We start from the raw sequence: 21,363 nt of genomic DNA, 5'->3' as shown, positions 1-21,363 counted from the left end.
TTCAGAAGCAAGCTATTCAAGAAACCTCGTGAACAATGACAACCAGTGGTACTGATTTGCTTTGCAACGAAGATTCATTGAGCACCTACAACATGCTAGGCCCCAAGCTGCTGTGCGTTCCAGTCATTGCCCAGCCTCCAAGTGACAGGTTCTCTTTGGCTCTGGTTTCTTCTCCCCATCTCTTTGTCCCAGGGATATTTCATAAAACCATAGACCTGTAAACACTACGTGATGACTCCTAGCCTTGTATGTTTGGGCCCAAGTCCCACATCCCTTTCCATTAGGAGCTCAAATTTGTACGCCCCAAGCAAAACTCTTGGTTCTCCTACCTGCCATTCTTCTAGTCATTCCCATTTTTGTGGCCTGCCCAGCCATCCAACCACTGTCAGGAGTCACCCTTGAATCTTCTCTTTCCCCCACGTTCTACATCCTGTCCATCAGTAAATGGTGCCTACTCTGCCTTCCCAGAGTGATTCTGAGATCCCTTCTCACAACACCCCCAATGAGGCCACCCAGCTCTGACTTCCCTCTTGTTCTACTTCAGCAGCCGCCTAACTGGTCTTGTTTTCATTCCTGCTTCTCAGAGTCCATTCCCTGCACATCAGCCAGGGTCATATTTAAAGATAGATATTAGGTCATATCAGTCTCCAATTGCAAACCTCCAATCGTTGCCCACTGAACAGAATAAACTCCTTATGTGGCCTCCCAGACCCCACACAGTCCAACCTTCTACCTTCTCTGGTTTTAATCAATGGGCTCCAGTACGTCACCCATCTGTCCTGGCGTCAGGGACAGTTTGTAGCATAGAGGAAGCTCAGTCAATACTTTGCTTCACCCACACCAAATTTTTTTCTGTCCCACAAGTATACCAACCCCTTTGCACCAGGACCAGTGTCTGCAAGGTCTGCAAAGCCCTGCTCCCCTGGATTCAGATGGTTGGCTCTTTCTTGTGGTTTAGCTTTGGGCCCAAATATCACCCCCCAGAAAGGTCTTCCTAGACCCCTCCCCACCCATCCAAATTGCCATCACTGTCCTATTTTCTCATGATGTTACTCCACTCTCTACTGACTTCTATTTATATTATCTACTGACTTCTGTTTAGTGCTTCTCTCCCCGGAATAGAAGGTAAGTAAGCTCCATAAGGATAGGTCCCTCCCTTAAGAAGGACCTGACAGGTGGATTTGTGGAGGGAATCTCCTGTGCTCTCACTTTCAGTGTTTTGAATCATCCTATCTCCTCTCTGATTTCATGACATGGCTTCTCCTAAAGGGGTCCACGGCATTTCTTATAAGTGAAAAACTAAAGTCGCCTTTAATTATTCCTTGGAAATTCCTCAAGTGCTCTTGACATTAGTGAATGGTCTTGAGGCCTTGCAAGTCCGGTGGAAGGCAGGGAGGGGTACCTAGAGTGGCTGTGACCCTTCAAGGAGAAATCTGGGTCCTGGATCATTTCCAAGACTCATTCCAGAAACCAACATGGTGTGGCTTTACATGTAAGAGATGTGATTGCTGAACAGTTATAAATAAAAATTTATTAAACTCAATCATATTACAAATATTCTGAAAAAAAGTTCATATTTAAAAGGAGCCCATAGCAAAACCTTTTATAAAGGGTAAAACTGTTATACTGAATGATCACCCCTTAATTGACTGGTGCTATAAATGTGTATTTGCATAGGTTATATTTTGTTAAAGCAGGCTACACTGATGTGATGGTCCTGGAAATTCACTCCCTTTGAACACATATCATGGCCTTCCAGAGGGTGATAAATTCTGCCTAGAGAGAAAATTTAATTAGTTGGAAATAATAGACAGATCATTTCTTCTGACAGACGTATCTGTAAACATGGCTCCCTTTTCCGGGTAGAAGAAGCAGTGAAAAATTCTCCTCCATTCATTCCTAAACAGTGACATGTTATAGAGAATGGGGTTCAGGGCTGAGTTGGCAAACGTGAAGGCCACCACCCAGAAGAAGAGGGATGGCCAGATGACCAGATCTTGCTTGAAGTTCTGGATCAAGATGAGGAGGATGGTGATGATGATGGGGCTCCACATAATGAAGAAGGAGATCATGAGCAGGAAGAGGGTCCGGAAGAGCCGGAAGTCCTGCTGGGACACGCGGATATGGTGGTTCTCCGAGTAAGCCAGGTTCACTGTGAGCCTTTTCCTTGACGCCTTCGTGATCTGCAGGAACACCAAACAGAGCCAGACCACAATTTACTGCAGGATGTTGGGGGATTTTGACTTAGGAGGAGCAAAGCATCCAGCGTTGGAATCTGCCATCCCTGCTGCCCTGGGACAATTTGGCTTTGGAACTTTGTGTGGAGAGCACCTGTCTCAGCAGCCTGCACTCAGGATGCTCTGGGGAAATGGGGCACCTGGCTGACCCCCCACTCCCAGGAAAGAAGGCAGAAAATCATCCATATTGTAAATAAAGTTGATGCAGAGAAGTGAAAAGGCTGAACTGGATCGTCTAGAAGAGAAATATGTGAACAGAAGTGCACTGCTACAGTCCGAATGCCTCCCCCGACATTCATACGGTGGAACGTTACGGCCTTCCCAGGGCTATGGCCCTGGGAGGCCGGGCCCTTGGAACGTGATCAGGTTATGGGCACCAAGCCCCCAGGTGTCCCCAGTCTGTGGTACTTTTTTTTGTTGTTGTTGTTGTTTTGTTTGTTTGTTTGTTTGTTTGTTTTAAAGATTTTATTTATTTATTTGAGAGAGAGTGAGAGAGAGAGAGAGAGAGCGCACCTGAAGGGGGGAGGATCAGACGGAGAAGCAGACTCCCTGCTGAGCAGGGAGCCCGATGCGGGACTCGATCCTGGGACTCGAGGATCATGACCTGAGCCGAAGGCAGTCGCTTAACCAACTGAGCCCCCCAGGCGCCCTGTGGTACTTTGTGATGGCAGCCCAAACAGACTAAGACACACATCTGCCTTAGTATTTCTTTCTTTCTTTTTTTTTGAAAGAGGTAAGTAACTAACTGTATAAAAGCAGTATCTGTTCAAGGTACAAACTCAAACAATATGATACCGAAGCAGATCAAATTAAAAATATAAGGACTGTGGCCTCTTGTACCCTCCATTTCCACTCCCTGGAAGAGACCGGTGACCAGGGTCCTGTATGTCTTTCTGGGAATGCTCTGCTATCACACACAGGCCTGGCCATGGGAACACAGATGTCTGCACTTTTGCTTTGCACACACTTGGGACCATGCCACGGCACCTCATTCTTAACCCTTCTTCTCTTTCGCTTAGCAGTTTATATTGATGCTCATTCCATATCAGCCCAGAGACAAGGCACCTCATTCTTGTTATTGTGTCAGTGGTTGCAGAGGTTCCAGAGTGTGGCTTTTCCAGAATTTATCCAGGCCCCTATTGATGGGTATTTTATTTATTTCGCCTTTTTTAAGGGGGAGGGGCACTGGTTGAAGTGGCGACACACACACTAGTCCATTTCCCCACCCCTCCAGGTTGTTGGGTGGCAGAGGGGGCAGTGGGAGATGGCATGAGGGTGTGGCCAGTCAGGCAGAAAGGGAGCACTGAACCCCCACATTTGGTTCCTTTCCTTCCTAGGAGCAATTGACCTGGACCCTAGTCTTGCCACAGGCCCCTGAGGTGAGGTCAGTGGAAAGTGGCGGAGACTGGAAGCTGCTCATTTGCTAGGACAGCTGTAACCGGGAGTCAGCCTGAAAACGAAGCTGGTCTGGGAAGGGCCCACGATGCCTGGAGTGTGGGCCATTTGGGAATGATCCCCTGATCGGTGGGCTCTGTTGGCACCACCATTGGGCTACATAGAGATCAGACACCATTCATACAGAAGGGGACAGTCCCCTCACAAGGGTGGGCACATAGGGAGATTTCAACAGCAGCCTCATCATTTATGCTGTCCACATTACCCTGCCAAGAAGGCTAGAGTCCCTCATACAGTGTCTTAGACATATTTTTTGAGTGATGTGGATGTACATTCCTAGTTATTGAGCACTTACTACGTGCCAGGCCCTGTACATATCACTTGTCTTATCTCTTTACATTCTCCCAACAATTCTGTGACAGATGTACTTTGATGATCCCCATTTTACAGATGAGAAAACTGAGGCTCAAAGAGGTTGAGGAACTTGCCCAACAGTGCCCAGCTAAGCAGTCACAAAGCTGGGCTTCAGACCTGGGCAGTCTGACTCTAGCCCATGCTCTTAATCTTAAACTAGTTCCTTCCTACCCTCTACTATTTCCACCAATGGAAATCCTTCTGCCTGACCTATGACCCCAAGCTCTAATGGCAGCCACACCAAGAAGGCTTTCTGGTTCCTCTCCCAAGTGGCATCCTGCCGTGCTTTGTTTCTGGTACTCACGTGGCCCTTGCCACGTGGCCTGTGCCATGTGGTCGCTGCTGATGTGTCGTGGCTACCTCCGACCATCTGCAGACCGCAGTCTCCCTGGGGGCTGGGCAGCCGTGTGGCTTCTGTCGCCCGGGGCTCTAGCAAGTGCCTGACGGTGACTGGGAGCAGACAGGGAAATGGGCTGACTCATGGACCGAGTGGGTAAGTGGTTGGGTCTGTTTTTAGCACTGACTGATGCTACCATTTCCTCTGCCTGTGATTCCCATGACTTCCAGGGAGTGCGAAGAAAATGGGCTCCTTATAATCCAGTGTGGCCCCTTGTTGCTCCCCTCCCCGTGTTAGATGACGAGATGAGTCAACTTCTACCTGGGCTTTAAAATGTCTCTGTCATTGCACAGAATGCTTCGTGTGTTTTAGGAGAAATTCAATGTTCGACCAACTTGAGGGTTAACTTTAATCCTTAAAACAGGCCTATGGGGTAGGTTCTGTCATTGCCACAAAAGATGGAGGCTCTGAGAGGTGAGGTAACTTGCTCAGGGCTCATGGTCAAGGGTCGGGGGGATAGCATACCTCAGGGGGAGGCGTCTGAGCTCTTCACTGTGGGGCTACGAGGAGAGAGCACGGTGCACCCAGGTGTGCGGTCCATGGCCACCCTCTCAGAGTGACCAGGCAAGTGCCTGGGCGCACTGTCAGATACTTTTGTGGGTCTGAGTGGGCCCAGAAAACTGTACTTCTCACAAACTCCCAGGTGATCCTTGCTGACTAAAATATGAGGACTACTAATTTAGGCCAACAGATCTGGGATTTTCTCCCAGTTCTCTGAAAAGAGTCACTTTGTAAACTGTCCTTTTGGACGCATTGCCTTCACACCCATGGGAGTGTCCGAAGGCCCTGAGGGAAAACTCTCTCCACCTCACACCTCTGCAGGTCTGTGCCTCCACGCCATGGCTGCCAAGGCTGGGTGCAGGGAGAGGCAGGTCCCCACTGACATAGCTTGTGCCCTAGGGGTTGGCTCTCCTCTGGGGCTGCTTGGTCAATCAGCAACCTCCAGATTAGAATCTTCAGACAATAGACTCCATCTTTCCAGAGGGCCCACCTCCCTCTCCATCACCAGCAAGCAGGCCCCAAAGCTGGGGAGGGGCCAGACGTGGAGAAGGGGCTGCATGTTCACTACCTAACACCTTCATGGTTAGCTAAAACGGAGTTCATTTCTCAGGTGAGTGCTGAGATAGGGGAGGGTTTTCCAACTTGAAGCTAGACGCTCACACTCCCATTCGGCAAACATTTACTGAGCCCCTACCAGGTGCCACGTACTCTTACAAGTGCTAGATAGTCAGCAAGAAAGAAGGGAGCCCTGCCCACTCCGCTTTCCATGGAGATCAAGGATGGGGAACGAGAAATGTAAACCAAGCCCCAACAGCCAGCAGGGACAGGCACATCGAAGGCACTTGGGAGTGACTGGGAGATTATTACCCTGGGAAGGTATTGATTGGAAAAAGCCACTGAAGATGTATAGTGTGCTTGAGTCATGAGGAAAGGGGAAGGAGGGAAGGCAGAACGGTGAGTAAGGCCACTGCCCTGAGCTCGTGGAGCAGCTCTGGAAGCGAAGGGCCCAGCTGAGGCCTGTTCTCGGTCCTTGTGTATGTGAGCAGAGGCAGTGCCCAGGGCAGGGACCTTAGAGCAATGTTCCCCAAAGGAGACCCACGGAGCACCAGGGCAGAGAGATGTTCTGTGGGGGGAAAAGAAGGGGGTCTGTGGTCAGATTTAGCAATGCTGCCTCCTCTGTTCCTGTGTCAAAGACTCTCAAAGTACATTAGTGTAATGAAGTCTCTCAGAAGTCCTGCAGTGAAGAGACCCACTTGACACTGATTCATCGGCATTTCCCAAACTCATGGGATCAGGGACCCCCTTTTTTAACATCTAACAGCCCATGGAGTTCTAGAGAGTGCTTTAGGGGAGATGCTGCTTTAGAGCAATGAAAGATCAGGGTGACTTTAAAAAGGCACTTCTCAGGCCCATACATGGAAACTGAATCAGAGGCCGTACTAACAGGAAAGAGGAGGGAAAGGGGTGGTAAGTGGAGTTTTGTGTCTTCAGGTTTCAGATGATTTGCTAGTTGTGTCTCTATGAAAATAGCTGAATAACACTGATGTTCATTTTACAGAGTTATGCTCTTGACAGAAGAATCTCAGCTGAAAAGCTGTTCCAGTGTCTGAGTTATGAGTATCTTCAGAGGGAGAGAGACACAAGTTATGAGGCCCTGTGCAGACGCTCCATCCACCTGGCAGCTTACCTGCTTCCAAGTTACCCGCCAGCCAAACCCACAGGTCCAAAGTGAGGACAAACATCACAGTCTTCCCAGAAAATGGGCAATAGTAAGTTTGGCTAGTGGGGTGGAAAGTAAATTTTTTTAAGTCTTATATTTGCATTAGCATGATTTTCAATATCACAATGCTAGATCTCTTTCCAATTAAAGTCTAGCAACCACAGGGCGCCTGGGTGGCTCAGTTGTTGAGCGTCTGCCTTCGGCTCAGGTCATGATCCCAGGATCCTGGGATCGAGCCCCGTATCGGGCTCCCTGCTCTGTGGGGAGTCTGCTTCTCCCTCTCCCACTCCCCCTGCTTGTGTTGCCTCTCTCTCTGTGTCTCTCTCTGTCAAATAAATAAATAAAATCTTAAAAAAAAAAAGTCTAGCAGTCTGTTTGAAATTTTATCATATTCTCATTTTATTGTGTTAAGCAATCCACTGAGGCCTTTCTAGCTCCAGACAAAACTGAGGCCCACGGTAGTTAAATGACTTGCCTAAGGTCACACAGTAATAAAGTTTGGACTAGAATCTGGGTCTTAGGACTTTTTGTTCAGTGATTTTGTTCAGTGATTCTCCCGCCCAAAAGGAGAAGGTACTGTAGGCCCTTTCAATGTGAGCCAAGGTTTGTGTCTTACTCATTCAGGGTTTACTGAGTATCTACAATGAATAAGCCAGGCTCTGTGCTAGGCATGGAGCTACAGCAGGAAACAAAACAAAGTCTCGGCCCTTGTGGAGCTTGCATTCTAGTGAGCAAACAGATGCTTTACAAATAAATCCACATAAATGGAATATGACGGGTTGTAACTGCACTGAAGAGAAATAAATCGGAGTAATAGAGACTGGAGAATGATGAGGAGGGTCTCCGGGAAGAGCCTTTTGAGCAGAGACCTTATGGAATGGGGGAGTGGCCTGCACAGAAATTGGGGGAATAGAGATCCACAAGAGGAAATCACAGGTGCAAAGGCCCTGAGGCAGCTGTGTGTTGGCATGTGTGAGGGACAGCCCCACAGCCAATGTGGCCACAAGAGAAGGCAAGAGATGAGGTGAGAGGGCAGCCAGATCACACAGGGTCTTAAGGTGAGGGCTTTGAGTTTTGCTCAATGTGTGACAGAAGCAATGGGTTCTAACTGGTATCTTTGAGTCACTACTCAGAGCACTGTTTCATAACTGTGAGTCTTAATACATATTCTGTCTCACCCAGCAGCCATCCTGGGGTCTGTGATGGGAAGAACTGAAGGCCGGCCATGGATCTGGAAAGTGACAACCTGCAGTTTAGAGGCAGATGAATACAAGGACACCTCTCCCAAATCATCAGGGCCCTTGGGGGCTCCTGGAATGTTTCTGCGTGGGCCCTGGCCTGACAGAAAGATGGAAGACGGTGGGATAAGTCAATCCTCCCTCAGAAGGTGACTGAGAAGTCTGAGGTGAAGTACATAGGGGCAGACCCAAGCCCTGGCGGCCTCTAGGGAACTCGGGAGTGCGACTGCCCAGGGAGGAGCCCTGCTCCAGCCAGCGAGCCCTGCTCTAGCGTCGGTTCCTGGTTCTTCATTCTTGCCATGCTCCGAATCTGCGCCCTGCGGTTTATTCAAAATCTCAACGGTAGCTTTCCCCAGCATGCTCTGAGAGAAGGGTCAGAGGGGCTACCTTGCCTAACACATAACAACAGAAGTAGTTTACTCATCCCCTGCTATGGGCAGGCAGTATCTCTGACCTGTCTCCCAACAATCCTACACCATCCGAGGCATCACCATTCCGCAGATGAGGGAGCTGAGGTTCAGAGAAAGTAAGTATCTTGCCAAAGGCCACACAGCAAGGACTCAAAAACTGGGTTATTAAAAGAGTCCTTTCTTGTCTCTGTGTCTGCCTTTCATGGCCCTTTGCTCTTCTCTCTCCTTCCCCTCATTCACTTCCTACATCTGTGCAACACTCAACAGTTTGCCGAGGGTTAAAGCTCCTTCTGGATCAAGAATGTGACCTGCTCGCTCTTGACCAATCTCCACTCCCCGCCAACACGCATAGAGCAGCTTCTTAGCAAATGTCTGAGGAATTAAGGTGTTGGGACCCTGGGGCCAGACTGCCTGCCTGTAAATCCTGATCCTGTTGCGTATGCGCTCTGTGATCTTGGGCAATTTACTTAGCCTCTCTGTGCACTGGTTTTCTCATCTGTAATTCTTAATAGGATTAAATGAATTTGCTCCTGACACATTGTAAATACTACATAAATATTTGTTAAATAATTTTTAAAGAATTCATTCTAAATTTATCTTCCTTTTTCCCTTACCCCCTTTCTTTTAAGGTAATAACAGCTAATACTGATAGAGCATTTACACATGCCAGGCCCTCATTGCAAGCATGTTACAGACCTTAACTTCAGGCCTGACTCTGCCTCATACCCTTGAAAAAGCCCCAGGCTGGGTGTCACTTAAGTGGGTCACAAGTCAACTGGTGGGGAAGAGTCTAGAGAAGAGCATGGCCGGCCATCTCCCACAGGACCCAGGATTAGCAGAACCAGATGGAGGTTGGCCTGGTTTTGGGTTCCAAGCCTCTAAGAAGTTTACAGATCCTCAGCTACAAAGAAAGGGCCATAAAAGTGGCCAGATAGCAAGCAGGACGTACAGGGCCCCACTTCAATAAGTTCATTTGCCAGATGACCTGTAATATGCAATAAAAACCAAGATTCAACAACTATAAACCTCCAAGAGGACTTCTTGCATTAAACCTTCTGAGATGAGCATGAACACACACCAACTGCCTGTGCCCATGTGAATGGGCTGTGTCAAGAGGCAGGAGCCAGGGGTGCCTGTGTGGCTCGGTCGGCTGGGCATCTGCCTTCAGCTCAGGTCATGATCCCAGGGTCCTGGGATCGAGTCCCACATCGGGCTCCCTGCTCGGCGGGGAGCCTGCTTCTCCCTCTCCCGCTTCCCCTACCTGATGTTCCTGCTCTCACTGTGTCTCAATAAAATCTTTAAAAAAAAAGAGGCAGGAGCCAGGCTGGCAAGGTCCTTCCCATTGTCCCTGTACATATTCACTTCGAAGGTAGCGATCACTTCCTGGTTCAGCGCACTTTTGAAAAGCACCTTCTCTGGGAGTGTGGGGTAGCAATGGGATGGTCACAGAAAGGGGCTCTGGTAACGTTCTGTTTCTCGTTTTGTTTCTGGGAGCTGCTTCTAGGAGTATGGTCACTTTGTGAGCTGGGTATGCTTTTCTGGATGTATATTACACTTCAATGAAAAGTTTTTAGACATGTCCATTCTCCATCACTATATTGCTATTTGTAATGGGGTAACAATGGACTCAACCCAAAAGTCCATAAAATAAATTATGTCACATCCATAGGATGGAAGACCATGAAGCCATTAAAAAAATGAGGCAGAGATATAAAAACAAATATGGAAAGATACTGCAATCTAGTGTTAAGCCAAAAAAGGAAATTACAAATAGTGTTATATCAAATCTGAAACAAACAAACCAACAATGGGTTGAAACATGATATACAGTTGATATTTGACCATTTTATATGGTTTATCATATATATATGTATATATAACATATATATACGCATATGGCATAAAAGTATGTATATAGGTAAATTTGTAAGAAAATTAACCTCAAAAATGTACTTTGAACTGTTAACAGTGGGAGTAGATGTTTGATTTCTGTGTTATACATTTCTACATGTCTTTAATTTTTTATAATGAGCTTTGCATTGCTTTAGTGATCAGCAAAATAATAAAAATAATGATAACAGTCATAAAGATATAACTTTTTTTTTTTTCAAATACCAAACTCTTGCCCCTCAGTGTTGCAGAAGGGTGGACCTGGGCAGGGAGCCAGGACTGGACTGGCGTGAACCCTAAGATAACTTCTGACCTGGAGGCTGATTCCATCTGAAACATCCAGAGCCCAAGTGGACTTCAGCTGTGGCACTCGAAGCACACATACCTGTAAAATTTTGGAGTAGCTGATCACAATGAGCAATCCTGGCACCAAGAAGTTCAAAGTAGCAAATGACACATCCCAGGAGATTTCTCCGGCAGTGCTGGGCCAAACCAGAGTGCAAATCAGAATTTCCTAGTTACAAGAAGGAAGAGAACGTCATTTGCGTGGTGGCTTCTTATTTGACTTTAGCTCAGTCCCAGTAGGAGGGTGCCCTAAACTGTTACACTGGGGTGTTACACATGATGCAACTAGGATGACAAGGAAGCTCAGCATCTCTTCCCCTGCTCAGGCAAACACACCTACAAATCATTTCTCTCTGACCCGCAGAATAACCACAACTATTATGCCCATTCTCCAGGAGATGCAACTGGGTCTCAGGGTCACACGCTGGTAACAGCTCGAGTTAGTTCCCGGGCATGACTCCAGGCCCCGTGTTCTTCCCACTTCCCTGGATTGAGCTGCCAAGAGCCCTGGAGCCTTCTCTGCCAAGTCCCTCATTTCATAGATGACAACCCTAGATTGGAAGGGACATGCTGCACATGGATTGGTTACATAGATTGAAAGTGACATGCTGCACACAGGCATATAAAAACAGTCGTGAGGTTGCAATGCAGTCACCCTGGGACCACTGAAGGCACCAGAAACAATGTTAAGGCACTAAGGGTTCATTTAGGGGATGTGCAAATGTCTAAAATGCGTCAAGCTGCATCAAAGAAAGCCGCAGCTTACCCCAAGACAATCCTGGGGCCCAGACTTGGAAGCTCTCTCCTCACGTGTCTCTCCTTGCAGAGGGTCACGCGACAGCCCCGCATAAGATGGAAAACCACTGGCATGGGGTGGAAAGGCCTGGTTTGTGACCTTGCTGTTGCCAGTATGTTGTGCTGAATTCGAGCGTTTGACACTAATTACCAACCTCAAAGCATGTGGGGATCTTATTACATAGTTACTAGGAGCTACCACAACAATTTCCTCCAAAGAATAAATAGGTCAATGAAAAGAGATCTGTCTGTCTGTCTCTCCTACCAAACACAAATTTCCTGTGCCTGCTTGACTGTAGGAGCAAACTATTTAGAAACCAAGTTGCCCTAAACACTTCTGAACACAGAGCAGACTTTCAAGAGCACATTCTGTGTAAAAAGAGCACATGCTTGACGTTTGATGGACAAGGCATCTTAACGAATTGTAGTAGTAGGATTTATAGCATCATTCATTCATTCGGCCAATATGTGTTGAATGCTACACTAAGCAAGGGCAAAGAACTTTTATCACATATATCATAACTGGGTGCTCAAACTCAAAATGCAAACAAATAGGCACTTCTTTTCCTATTCCGTATTAACAGAAAATACTCACTGAGCATTTATTCTAAGCCAGGAAGCACTTTACATACATTATCTCCTTCAGTATTCACAACAACCATATTGAAATGCATGTTATTATTTTTCCGATTCCACAGAGGAGAAAACTAAGGCTTGGAAACATCTTCTTAAACAAGAGTCTAAGACACTAAAAGTGTAGTTCTTTTTAATCATATAATACCTTCTCCAGAGAGCTAAGTGGGTATAAAAGAAATACAGGGACCTACCAAGAAAACTCTTAAGGCAAGTCGAGCAGGGAAGAGTGCTTTAATGGTATTTGTACCTTGAAAGAGGGGTGAGAATGTTGCTTCCTTTTCCTGTCTTGTTTAGATGACTCACAAATGTACTAGTCATTCCAAAAACTTGGCCCTCGATCCCCAGCCCCACTGTCCACACCCAAGAGGACAAAGTACATTCGATCTTTCTACATTGTGGTGACTGGAAAGAAATGTGTGTCCCTCAAGGATCTTCCGAGTATTGGCAGTGTGGTGATTATTTTGAGATGATCTCTGCCCACCATGCCCTCAGTCTACTACACCGGTGGGCAACACGGACCAGCAAATATGCTGGAGCAACAATCAGAAAAGATGATTCCAGCCCTGAATGTGCCTTGGTCTCTGATTGCTATACTTGAGATAGAAAAATGTACAGGAAGGGCAGAAAAACAGGCCCCAGAACTGTTTCTTAAAATCCCCAAAGGCCCCCACCTCTTTCCAAAAGCCTTCTCCAGAATGTCTGCCAAAATCTCTCCAGGCTTAACACGATTTTGTAGAATGTGTAACAACAGAGCCAGGTGTTCTCCTTTCGATAGGAACAAAGAAATAGATCCCCAAACACTCTGCCTGTATTAGTCCCGTGTTGCTGAAGAAAATGCGTAGGTGTGAATGGACAGATAATCACCTGTGCGCACACCTCCACCCACCCCGACACACATATGCGTAGACAAAAGACTGGAGGGTACATTCCAGAAAATTAAGTGTCTGTTTCTAGGTGGGACTCAAGTTATTTTTGTTCTTTTGGCTTATCTGAATTTTCTAGAATGTACATATTTTATTTTATAAGAGCAAAAAATATGGCGATAAAAGTCCATTTTTTTAAAAGAAATGAGCATCAGGGCACCTGGGTGGCTCAGGTGGTTAAGCGACTGCCTCCGGCTCAGGTTATGATCCCGGAGTCCTGGGATCGAGTCCCGCATCGGGCTCCCGACTCAGCGGGGAGCCTGCTTCTCCCTCTGACCTTCTCCCCTCTCATGCTGTTTCTCTCTCTCTCTCTCTCTCTCAAATAAATAAATAAAATCTTTAAAAAAAGTAAAAGAAATGAGCATCAAACATGAAACATAGATTACCATGCTAGTTTAGCAAAATTAACCAGCTATTTTTTTCAACAAAAACAAGGAACTCATCCAGGAAGTTCCCCCAATTTCATGACTCTGATGAAGACCCTCCTTTACCTTCTGATTTCTGGCGCTTGCTCTAAGCACAGAGTGTGATAAGGAAGTAAGAGAAGAACTTTGCACAGCACCCCCATGCATGGCCGGAGTGACGGTGCAACTGGCCTGTGTGGACTGCATGACGGATTTATATGCTCTTTAGAAAGCTTTATATGGTTTCCTTGGTGAAGGGCAGTGTTTATTCTCATTTAAAAATCTAACAACAGGCACCAGGTGCACAAAGAGCTGGCCTGGTATTAGAATTGTGTTTTTGTGGGAAAATCTGTCTGACTTACATTATTTTGATTCTAGGTATTCTCTTCCGGGCTGTGACTTAGGAGGGAGCGTGGCAGTGAGTCGGCTCTGGAAGGTGGGAGACGTGAATCTTATAATATTCCCTCTACTTTTTCTGCACATTTGAAATGTTTCCTGATTTTAAAAAGGAAACTTGAAAACCCAAAGGGCTAGCCCTGCTTTGTTACTGAGCTACAGAAGCAGAGCTGGCCAAGTCCCCGACTGTCCTTTAATTGCTTTGTTCAACCACTCGCTGACTCGAGCCCTGGTGGCTGCATCACCGTAGGCCACAGTGAGGATGGGCAAGGCGAGGCCCCTGCCCTCAAGGGGGCTCTATGTGCTCAGGGAGAGAGAGAAGCGCTAAGAAGCTTCAATACAGGGCAGCGAGCCGCAGTGCCCAGAGCTACCGGGGACAGGCGAGCGCAGTCCCAGAGGACAGTGGCATCATGGGGGGGGGGGGGCTGGGTCCGCTGTGCCCGGAGGGATGGGGCTTCAGTCAGGAGAATGGGGAAGCTGGAGCTCAGTGTTGGGACCAGAAGGGATGAAGGCAGGAGGCCACATACAAGGGTGTTAAGTGTGGTTAAGTGTGACTTGTATCCCCATCCCAACCTCTACCTCTCCTGGGCAATCTCATCCATTTCCATGGTTTCTTTTCCAAGGCGCCACTGCTTTTTCCCAGCCCCGTCTTCTCCTGAACCCTAGACTGGCCCCTGTGCCCTGAGGACATCTCTCAAGGCTGCCTCACAGGCATGTCAGGCTCCGATGTCCCACCCCAGAAGGCCCCACCTCCTGCCATCCCTGACTCAGGGCATGGAGTCCCCGTTCCCTACGTTGCCAGCAACCTGACTATGGGCTTTCTGCTGTCTCCCTCCTCCCTCCCCACTCAGAGGGAACCTTTAAGCTCTGCCCTAATAACTATCCAACCCCCCACCCCCATCCCTGTATCTCAGTCTCGCTGACTCACCCCTCCCAGGCCAGGCCACCTCTCACCTCCAGGGGCATACCGGACCCTTCTCCAGCCGACCCCCGCCGCTCCCTCCAGCACCATGTCTTGCCAACACGTGGGCTATTTCCTCTGCTTGTAATGTCCCTCCAGCCCTCCACATCCGTGTCTGGCTAACTGCCTTTCATCTTCACCTGGAGCTGAGATACCACTCATTCTCTCCTGAGAAGACTCCCCTGTGGATGGGAGCATCTATCTGTAGGCACTGCTCAGTGCGGACCCTTCTCCACCCTGGCTGACTTATTTGCAGATGCCATCTGCTTCCAGCTATTTCTTGTCAATTCCTCTAGTGGTCTTTCTCCGAGTAGCCCTGGGGGCCCCTTTGTAAACCATTCTCCCTCTTCCAGCTCTTCAAACAAAATGGAAGTCTTCGAGAGCACTTTAAGGAAGTGGGAATTCTAGTGAATATCCGCTTGTCTACCAGCTTCCCAACAGAAGAGAAAGAACATATCAAGGCAAGAGATGCACTTATATCTTAAAGGTATCCTCTAATAGTAACAGAGGCCAGCCAACTGTGTTTATCTCCTCAGCCAATTCACACTCAGCAGAGACACGATGGCCTTCTGGCCCGCCATGAGACTGGGGCAGGCAGAGCAGTAAGACAGAGGGCTCCTAAGGAAGTGTGAACTCGCAGGAAAAGGCACGGGAGAAGCACAGACCTGGGCTAAATTCTGGTTCCATCCCTTGTCTGCTCTGTGACTTTAGGCATTTCCCCCTTCGGGAAATGAACATACGAACACCTATTTGTAGGGTTTCTTCGAGAACCAAACTGGGCCAGGGTCTGAGACCATCTGCATTGTCGATACGTGCACCTCCTTGATCAGGATGCTGTCGTGGTCATGTGCCTCCTGGTGAGGGCAGCGGGGGCGGGGGGGTGCTCAGTAAATGTTTGTGCTATGAATAGGCAGCACATTCTGGCCGGGGTGGACAGTCCCCCCAACCTGCCGATGGGGGTCAGTGCCTGCCAGAGCCACAGCACACACAGGCAGGAATCCTGTTGGAACAGGCTGAGTGGACCGGGCTGAGATGTCTCTGTTGCTAGAAGGTACCCACCCTCTTAAAATGGCAGTCTATTATTTTACAGCAATCAAAAGAATTACACTATTTAAAGAATGTTTGAAATATTTATAACCAAAGATAAGGAAACTAATAATAGCTGGCAATTCTTGAGGGCTTAACTGTGTATGTGCCAGGTGTTGGCTCGCTCACTGAACACTAGTCCGCATGGCAATCTTATAAGGCTCTACTGTCATCACGCCAGTTCTACAAATGAGGAAAGGAAGGTAAAGAGGTGGGGACCCCTCGCCTCTGTCACACAGCCCCTAAATGACAGAGATGGGATTCAGACTCGGAACACTGGACTTCAGAGCCCACACTCCGAATAACAAATTATCTATCATTCTTAGCATGTCTCTCATTTCATCCTCCCCGCAGAGAAGTTTGAGGGAGGCTGGTCACCCTGGACTGCAGGGCACCCACTGCACAAATGGACAAAGGTACTCATGTTGCTGTTCTGGGGAGCTGGGGGGCACTCGGATTGGCAGAAAGCTCTGAGAGGCGCTGTCGCCCTGGCTAGCCCTCCTCAAGAGGAGGTGGCCAGTGTGTGCTTGGGGTTAGTGAGTTCCCTCAGCCGGTGGTTTGGGTAGGAAAGTGTCCCCCATCCAAAACCTCCGTATTTAGTGTCCACGTAGGAAGGGGCGGGCAGAATCTACAGACAGGAAGTTGGGAATAGAGGATTAAGAAAACAAGCTTTTGCTAATTTTAAATGTGAGACTCTGTTCCGTCTAGCCTAGATCCTTCTCTGTCTCTCTCTTTTTAAATGGCCACACTCTTTTTTTTCCCCGTTTCTCATTCTTTCAACTTATTTCTTCCACCCCTGAGCCTCAGTTTGCTCACCTGTAAGAGGAGTTGTTTCCTATATGCTCAGGTCACAGCGCTTGAGGAACAGGGGAGTTTTTCTGTTCCTTGGCTTGTTGGCAGGTGCACGTGGTGGGGGAAAAGACAAAGTGGATGGGGAGTTCGAAAGGACCATCTGGTTTCTTCATTACAAGCTCCCTTGCCCCCTCCTAATTTCAGGGAGGAGGGCTCCTGCGGCCAACTCACCTAGCCCTCAACCGTCTGAGGTGCTTCTGAGGTGCTCTGCCCAATCCCTCTCCAAAGGCTCTATGACCAAGGAGGTGTTTCTGCATTTATAAAGGAGAGGTCTGCATGCCTGCCCCAAGGGAAACTGAGGGAAATCCACCACAACACAAGTCCCCATGGAAGCCCCTCACAGTTCAGCTCTGGTCATCCTGGAAGTGCTTTCGAAGGCTCTGACCACACAGGCACCCTACCAGAGGTAAAGTACAGAGTGACAAAACAGGGAAGCTCCCTCATCTGAGAGAAGGCCTTCTTGCTCAAACAACCACCTGTGTCCATGTAAGCAAGCAGTTTTAGTCTGGGAAGAGACAAGAGCCTCACTTTTTTTTAGCATTATTTGCCAATTAAGTCTAAGTGTATCTAAAACAGTTGTAAAAGGGAGGGGCACAAGGTACAAGTCTGGGAACATAAGATACCCTGAAGATATATTCTATTTGATCTTTAATTTCCTGACTGTCATTGTTTTCTGTAAGAAAAAAAAAAAAAAAACAGGGAAAAGTCCCTCAAGGTCTGTGAAAAATACAGAAACACTGTTATTCCGTGAGAGAATAACTTAAAAAAAATCAAAAGGCCGATGGCAAAACCTAGCCTCCAGCTGATCCAATGGGTCTGGGGTGAGGCCTGGTCTTTCACTTATTTTAGAAGCATCTGCGTGACCCACTTTGATTCTCCAGTACATCCGGGTTGAGGAGGACAGGCCTGCCCACTAGGTTAGGGTCCTTGGTCTGCTATGCTAATGGAACCCCACTAGCTCAGCTGAGCCCAGCCATCCTGGCCCCCACTTGAGGGGGCATGGCCACAGGCTTCCATGCTCTTTGATCAAGTGCCACAGGCCTGACACGGTTCCTGCCTATTAGTCATTCAAGGCCTTAAAACAAAACAAAACAATCAAACAAAAACCCCACAATGTTCCATGCAAAAAATAAACTATTAGGAAAGAGACTTTCAGGTCTGATTTGTGTTAAAAAGAAAAAAAAAGAGAGAGAGAGAGATACTGCTTACACAGGATGCAGACTTCTCCCCACAAGCCATTAAAAGGCCTGCGTGAGAGACTGGTCTAGGGAGACCCCCAGAGAAACCCACATCTGTGTGTATGCTCCAGAGAACATACCCAGGAGGGCGTCCTCTGCTCAGACTGTGTCCATCTCTGTAGCAGGAAGCCTTCCCCCAGGTCACATCTCATTCCTGTACCTTCCTACCTTCTCACTCCCTTCTGGTCACTGGGTAGGCCTCTCTTTGGGACTGTGGTTTGTGATGGTTTTGCTCAGGCCAGAAAACCAGTGAGTTGTAGAGAAAGGGAGGGGGCCGGGGAAAACCAGCTTAGGGCAGACCCTCGGAGAGGCTGAGCCCAGGCAGGACTCCTGCCTTCCTCTATAAAGGGTGCACAGACTTATGTCCTTTCTCTGTCCCTCCCCATGAGGCGCAGAAAACCTAGTACACTGGGCTGACAACCAGAACCACTGGCCACTCTCCTCCACCCGGCCCGCCTGCAGGTGCCGCGTCCCGGACTGAGTCTCGGTGCACAAACTCTGCAACAGCGCAGCAGGGCAGCAACAGGAACAGATGTGGACCGCGATTCTGGACCGTGATTCTGGACTGCCGAACTGGAGTGGACCCGAGCCAATGTCATGAACTGTCCGCAGAACACCCCCCCCGCTTTTTTTAGGTCATGGACCTCCACAAAGATCCTAATGACAGCTCTGAGCATACTGCTCAGAATAAAGCTCATCTGCCAGCGTCCGGAATCTGCCGAACATTCAGGCGCCCAGGATACTCCGAAGCCACCCATCATGCCAGGCTCACGGGGCGAGATCCTGTGGTCTAGTCTAATCTTTCCGTCTTGCACTTGGAAAAACTGAGGCCCCGGGAAAGGATCACAACACCCCTAGTGGCAGCATTGGGTTTGGGGTCCTTGGGTCTCCGATGCCCTTTCTCCCTGATTCTACCCTCTGGTTCTCAAAGCAGGACCCTTACCCAGCCCGCGCTGAATCTGCTGAGCACGATCTCAGCTCCTCCTCGCGCTAAGGATGAGATGCCCTGGGCAAGTCATTCCTCTGTGTGCCTCAGCTTCCTCATATGTAAAGTGGATGTGCTAGTAAGAGTCCGGTAGCACCCTGCGAGAAAGCAGATTTCAGTATACACGAATGCGATTAGCCATTCCGGATCCTCGAAGTTCCATCTGGCTGGCTCCTAAACTCCCCGCTCTTTCACTAACCTCAATATAAAGAGTGCACTTTGCAAGCGTTTGGGGGACTCCACTTTCAAGTTTTTGGAGGGCGTTTACGGGACGTACGTCGCTGCAGTGAAATTTAGAGCTAAAACTTCAGAGCACCCGGTACAGTGACACAACGATTAAATGCAACAAATCGTCTATTACTGTTCTGTTGTTTTTGTTACTTATTATCCCAGGTCATCGTTTCCGTGGGATCCCCTCCTGCCAGCCCGCCCCAGACACCTGCCTGGCGAGCACAGCCCGGCGCTCACCTGGTCCTGGCCGGAGGGCAGCTGGGGGACGACGCGGAAGAAGACGCACAGGGGTAGCGCGGCCAGCGCCGAGTAGCCCCAGATGAGCGCCAGCAGCGCGGCCCTCGCCCGCCGCCCCAGGCCCCGCATGCCCCGCTGCAGGCGAACGATGCACACCATGCGCTCCAGGCTGACGGCCGCCAGGGTGAGGATGGTGACGCTGCCGCTCAAGCTCATCACGTAGAAGAGCAGGTGGCAGGCGACCGGGCCCAGCAGCCAGGCCTCGGTCCATCGCACGGCCATCACCGGCGGGATCGCGCTGGTGAAGAGCAGGTCCGCGCAGAACAGGTTGAGCACCAGGCAGGCGGTGTTGCCGCGGCGCCGACGGCGCGCCACCAGCACCAAGGCGCACACGTTGCCGAACAGCGACACCGCAAAGATGAGCGCCAGCACGACCGTCTCCACAGCGGTCAGCACCAGCCGGTGGTCGCCCTTGACGTCGGAGAAGAATGGGAAGCGGGTGCGGTTGGCCCGCTCCAGGCTGCGCGGGGACCCTGTGCCCGCCGCCTGCGCGCACTCAGGGGACATGCCCGGCGCCCGGCGTCCCGCAGCCGTCTGCAAGCGCGCTCATCTGGGAGGCGACTGAGCGCCAAGGCGGGGAAAGAGGGAGGGAGGCGGTTGCGACATCTCCCCTCTGGCCCCCTCCCGCCGCGGGAGCGCCGGCGCTGGGCGTTGCGCGCTGAGCCTGGGGCGCGCGGGAACGAGGAAGTGCCAGGCGACACCGCTGCATATACCCGGGCTAGGCGGCGGCCGGTTCCCGGGCCTCACGCCCTCAAACTCTGGGGGAGCGCCTGAGAGGCCGGGAAACCCCACCTAAAGAACCCCCTGGAACCCCTGCAGGGCCTCCCCAGCTCCTGTCATCCTCCAGGGGCATCTTGTATGTGAAACCCCTAATCCATCGATTTAAGTAAAATTGATTTAGGAGTGTCAGAGCTGGGCTTTGGAGATCATTTTGGAGATCTGTGTTGTTCAGGCTTATCAAAGAAGCCCTACGGGTCTGGGGGTAGATTCCAAAGCACTCTGCAATGGGCCCAGACCTTTTGGGGGTGGGGGGGAGAGGGAATCTTTTGTTTTATCATTGCTTAGTAACATGTGACCTTGGCTAGATTATTTTATTTCTCCATTCCCCGGGGTTTTTTTGGTCGATAAAATGGGACTAAAATATCTCATTGGGTAATTGTGAGGATCATAAAAAGAGATGAATACTTGGCGCATAGTAATTGCTCCTGAAATGTCATCAGTTATTAGTTTCTATAATAAAAATGTATATACATTTTGCATTTTGAGCAACAAGCAAGGATACAAAAATGCTTTCATGTAAAGAGTGGGGTCCCCAAAATCTTCAATAAGCTTGGCACCCCAGAAAGACAGACACTCCACAATTTTCAGGCGGACACACAGGCTGTGAATGTGTCTCAAACACCCCAATTTGAGAAGCACTGGGCAATCCAGTCCCCTTTATAGATTAGGAAACTGAGGCATAGCGAGAAGTGACTTGTTCAAGGTGGCCCCTGGTTAGTCATGAGAGCTGTGTCCCCTGACCCATGTCTTTCCACCACCCCCACAGTGTCTAGTTTTCTGTTACAGTCAATTAGGCAGTTGGAGAATGAAAAATGCGCTTGTGACCCTAGACCCAGTGACTACTTCCCCAGCCGGGCCCTCCCCCACCGCCCCTCTCCCCTTTGCCATACTCCCAGGCCTCTCCCGGGGCCGCATTCTGTCTGTGTATTTATTCAGGATTTGGCACACCAGCCTGAGGTGCTGTCTGGGGAAGGGATGCAGTCTGCTTATCACTGTGTCATGTGTTGACAGCGTGACCTCTGACCTGAGGAGCAGATTGCATGTCTGTGGAAGATGTTCAACTGGAAACTTGAGGAAATCCAAGTTGTAAAACAGAACCAGAGTGCTTCCTGACACTGTTGAAAAGGGGCAAGAGATTGAAAGAAAGGGAACTCATATGGGATTTGGCAACTGTCTGGGGCCAGGGTATATTTGTTCTTTGTGTGAGGGAAAAGGGAGCTGTGTGTGTGGGA

The 21,363-nt window shown here is 49.2% G+C and overlaps 1 protein-coding gene across 3 annotated transcripts; it reads right to left on the bottom strand.

The window, feature by feature from the left end:
• Positions 1 to 1,505: 1,505 nt before the first annotated feature.
• Positions 1,506 to 19,996, bottom strand: FFAR4 (free fatty acid receptor 4). Of its 3 annotated transcripts, none has more exons than XM_027597185.2 (3): positions 19,448 to 19,979; positions 10,588 to 10,716; positions 1,506 to 2,183 (listed from the first exon to the last, which is right to left on the bottom strand). In XM_027597185.2, the coding sequence occupies exons 1-3, from the start codon at positions 19,856 to 19,858 to the stop codon at positions 1,794 to 1,796; spliced, it is 930 nt and encodes a 309-aa protein (XP_027452986.2). In that variant the 5' UTR covers positions 19,859 to 19,979; the 3' UTR covers positions 1,506 to 1,793. The 3 variants fall into 3 exon arrangements, with proteins under 3 accessions (XP_027452986.2, XP_027452983.2, XP_027452984.2); XM_027597182.2 differs by having other exon boundaries at positions 19,292 to 19,976; XM_027597183.2 differs by lacking the exon at positions 10,588 to 10,716 and having other exon boundaries at positions 19,292 to 19,996.
• Between the last annotated feature and the right edge of the window lie 1,367 nt (positions 19,997 to 21,363).

The sequence above is a fragment of the Zalophus californianus genome, chromosome 15 (assembly GCF_009762305.2).
Source record: "Zalophus californianus isolate mZalCal1 chromosome 15, mZalCal1.pri.v2, whole genome shotgun sequence".
Taxonomy (NCBI): Eukaryota; Metazoa; Chordata; class Mammalia; order Carnivora; family Otariidae; genus Zalophus; species Zalophus californianus.
Note: the sequence above shows the minus strand (reverse complement) of the source record. Positions and strands in the feature narration are given on the sequence as shown.

Excerpts from the sequence above, each read along its gene's own strand:
- FFAR4 (XM_027597182.2), bottom strand. The coding sequence starts at position 19,858 with ATGTCCCCTGAGTGCGCGCAGGCGGCGGGCACAGGGTCCCCGCGCAGC. Across the intron at positions 10,717-19,291 it reads TGCCCTCCGGCCAGGACCAG|GAAATTCTGATTTGCACTCT; the intron begins GTGAGCGCCGGG and ends TCTTGTAACTAG. Across the intron at positions 2,184-10,587 it reads GCTACTCCAAAATTTTACAG|ATCACGAAGGCGTCAAGGAA; the intron begins GTATGTGTGCTT and ends GTGTTCCTGCAG.